Source organism: Selaginella moellendorffii, unplaced genomic scaffold, assembly GCF_000143415.4.
Source record: "Selaginella moellendorffii unplaced genomic scaffold, v1.0 SELMOscaffold_672, whole genome shotgun sequence".
NCBI lineage: Eukaryota > Viridiplantae > Streptophyta > Lycopodiopsida > Selaginellales > Selaginellaceae > Selaginella > Selaginella moellendorffii.
The window spans coordinates 1-3435 of record NW_003314918.1 but is presented as its reverse complement, the minus strand read 5'-3'; the positions used below and the strand labels follow the sequence as shown (position 1 = coordinate 3435).

The following is a 3435-nucleotide window of genomic DNA, read 5'->3' as shown; positions in this document are numbered from 1 at the left end:
AAAGAAAGTAGCAGTCAAGCACAAGAGTCAAAGACAAGAAGAGAAGAGTACGGACAGTGACTCACAGAGGAGCACCGCGTTTGATATGATATCAGCAGATCGAGCCACATAAGCCACCAGCAAAACATAGTGAATGAAAAGGTATGCCAAGCTGCCAGTAACACAAGGTGAGCTCAAAGAATGGTGCGTATTAAAGGATAGAAACCTGGCAAACCGAACTCCAATCGCTCCTAAAGTTTTCTCAGCCATGGAAACCTATTGAAAGCAATTGGCAATCAGCAGAAAGGTCCTAGAATTGGAAAACAGCTTACAATCGATACGCCACCGGAGCCAAGTTCACACATAGTGCTCACGTTAACTTCTGCTACTAGCAATCCCGTAGCAACCTGGGAACTAATCTTCCACTCAACCAGTCGAATAATAATGGAAATCTTCCATACCATGTATAGCCAGCAAATGCTGCAAGTTAGAGATGATGCTGCGAACCCAGAACCGGGATCGTATGTTGGTGAGGTCGTCAAAGTGATGGGAAAGAGCAAAGTTCTTGTGAAGGTATGTAATTTTTTTTCTCCTCCTTTCTGGCACTTTAGAGTATTTTTTTCTTCTTGGTGGAACTTTAAGTGCACCCAGAAGGAAAGTATGTCGTAGATGTTGACAAGAGCATCGACATGAGCAAGATCACTCCCACCACTCGAGTTGCTCTTCGAAACGATAGCTATGTGCTGCACTTGATCCTTCCCAGCAAAGTGGATCCTCTCGTGAATTTGATGAAGGTTGAGAAGGTCCCGGACTCCACGTACGATATGATCGGTGGGCTTGACCAGCAAATCAAAGAGATCAAAGAGGTCAGTTTTGGCTATGCTTTTCCCTTCGAGGTTGAGTTTCTTATTTCATTTCTTTCTCAGGTTATTGAGCTTCCGATCAAGCATCCTGAGCTTTTTGAGAGCCTGGGTATTGCACAGCCGAAGGTAAAATTTTGCTAACAAAAGTTTGGCTTTTGGTACCAGCATCTATTCTTGTCTTCTGCTGTGCAGGGAGTGCTACTGTATGGCCCTCCTGGAACTGGAAAGACTTTGCTGGCTCGGGCCGTGGCTCACCATACTGACTGTACATTCATAAGAGTTTCAGGGTCCGAGCTAGTCCAGAAATACATCGGAGAAGGGTCGAGGATGGTGCGAGAGCTTTTCGTCATGGCAAGGTATCGTAATGTCCATATTCTATCCTAGTATAGTTACGTTTTTCTGTGTTTTCTTAGAGAGCATGCTCCATCCATTATCTTTATGGACGAGATTGACAGCATTGGCTCGTCCCGTATGGAGTCTGGCAATGGCAACGGGGACAGTGAAGTGCAGAGAACAATGCTGGAGCTGCTCAATCAACTGGATGGTTTCGAGGCCTCCAACAAGATCAAAGTTCTCATGGCTACAAACAGGATCGACATCCTTGATCCCGCTCTCCTCCGGCCCGGACGAATAGACCGCAAGATCGAGTTTCCAAACCCAACTGAAGAGGTATTTCCTGGTCCTTTTTTCTGTTCTTTCCTCACGCGCTCGTTTTTCCAGTCCCGTCTGGATATCCTCAAGATCCATTCGCGCAAGATGAATCTAATGCGGGGGATCGACCTGAAGAAGATCGCCGAGAAGATGAACGGTGCCTCGGGAGCGGAGCTAAAGGTTTGTGATGCTCGCGCTTTAGTTGGTCCTTGACGACGGAGTGTGTTTTTTTTTTTTTTTGCTCTCCAGGCGGTGTGCACGGAGGCTGGAATGTTTGCTCTGCGAGAGAGGCGCGTTCATGTCACCCAGGAAGACTTCGACATGCCGGTGGCCAAAGTGATGAAGAAGGAGACCGAGAAGAACATGTCTTTGAGAAAGCTATGGAAGTGAGTTAAATCAAAATCTCTTACTAAAATGGAGCTCTTTATACGTTTGGACGGAATGATTAGTTTAATAGACCAAAAAATTGAGCTCAACTCTTGAGCTCAAAAGTCAATCCTTGAAGTCGATGGTAGTCAATTTTCGAGGACTTTCATTCACTATATTGACTTTGTAATTGATTTTTTTGCCTCTCATTGACTTTTAGTAAAAATGTTTTGTTTGGTCAAAGACAGATTACAAGACAAAAATGATGCTCTAATTACAGTTGGGAGTAAAAAATGTCGGCAGTATCTTCAAAGGATCTAATATTTAAAACATGCGGCATATTTTCATGCATATTCTAACGTTTGAAAACTTCTTCGCGCGGCAGCAGAATTTCTAGATCTGCAAAGCAAATTGTCTCGAGAATGTCCGTGGTGTTGATTCAGATCTGGGTCTTTCTGCCCTTTCCATCTGAAAAATTTTATATTTCCAATCGAACTTGAACATCACCGGAGAGCCTATTCACTCTCTCGATTTTTGATGGATCAGTGAACGAGCGAGCGAGCAGGATGACGATCCTCTCTCTCTCCGTGCTGAGCGTCTCCGAGCAGCAACTGGCAGCGCTCGTGAATTACATTGGCTGGTCTTACGTCGTCGTCTGGTCGCTGCCACAACGGTGAGTTTTGGAGAATTGTATCTCGTTTCCTCCCTCTCTCTATCTATTTCTCTCCAGAAGGGAGAGCTGAGATTTCCAATCTCTCATCCTCGTTTCTGGAGAGCACGATGATGATCTTCTTTGTGTATATTATGAAATGAGGCCTTGCATGGGTGCTCTTGATACTATCAAGTAATAAATACCTCGGTTTTTCGTCGACTGCAGTGCTCTCGTGTGGCAACTATGGCCGGCAGGGTCCAGTTTCCAGCAAACGCTGTTCTACACAGCTTACAAGTCCTGCCAGTTTCCATTCGGACATGGGTATTGAGAGTTTTCAGCGCGAAGTTTGAATAAAAGAAGGCTTTTTTCACCTTCCAGGCATGCTGGTATAGCAGTGATCAGACGCGAGCACGTATGGGTCACAGGCGTGGATGTCACGAACACCTCAGTGTTCGAGCAAAGAGATTTCCTGCAAGTAAGTCCTTGACTTTGACAAAACTGAAGCAAGCTTTGTTTCCTTACCTGCATTTTAGGCTACAATCATCCAGAGCCTCCTGTGCATCCCGCTGCTGGATGGCGTCCTGGAAATTGGTTCCACGGACACTGTAAGACAATCCAAGCTTAGAGTTGTTCCATGTAGATTCTTGAGATCGACTCCTTGCTCCAGACTATAAGAACATTCCTGTATGCTGCTCCTGTTTCATTGCCAGTACCAACGGAACATCCATCAACCTCGACGTCATTCATTTTCTCACAATCTCCTTCCGAGGCATCGCTGGACATCCCTGGCCTGCATCATCAAAGTTACACGACATCAGACTGGACGACAATCTATCAAGCAACTTCAAGCCTAGGAACTCTTGTAGCCGGAGAGCACTTCGACTCTAGTTCAGCCTCGGTAAATAGAAAATGGGATCCGCTCCA

At 45.5% G+C, this 3435-nt stretch overlaps 1 protein-coding gene and 1 long non-coding RNA gene across 2 annotated transcripts; one reads left to right on the top strand and one right to left on the bottom strand.

The window, feature by feature from the left end:
• Positions 1–232: 232 nt before the first annotated feature.
• LOC112344112 lies at positions 233–485 on the bottom strand. Its single transcript, XR_002991584.1, has 3 exons — positions 441–485; positions 312–386; positions 233–255 (listed from the first exon to the last, which is right to left on the bottom strand). It is a non-coding gene; the product is annotated as an uncharacterized LOC112344112 (long non-coding RNA).
• Positions 486–498: 13 nt separating this feature from the next.
• Positions 499–1989, top strand: LOC9652978 (26S proteasome regulatory subunit 8 homolog A). Its single transcript, XM_024668220.1, has 7 exons — positions 499–552; positions 621–845; positions 906–968; positions 1035–1198; positions 1256–1511; positions 1563–1673; positions 1743–1989. The coding sequence occupies exons 1-7, from the start codon at positions 526–528 to the stop codon at positions 1881–1883; spliced, it is 987 nt and encodes a 328-aa protein (XP_024523988.1). The 5' UTR covers positions 499–525; the 3' UTR covers positions 1884–1989.
• The last annotated feature ends 1446 nt before the right edge of the window (positions 1990–3435 follow it).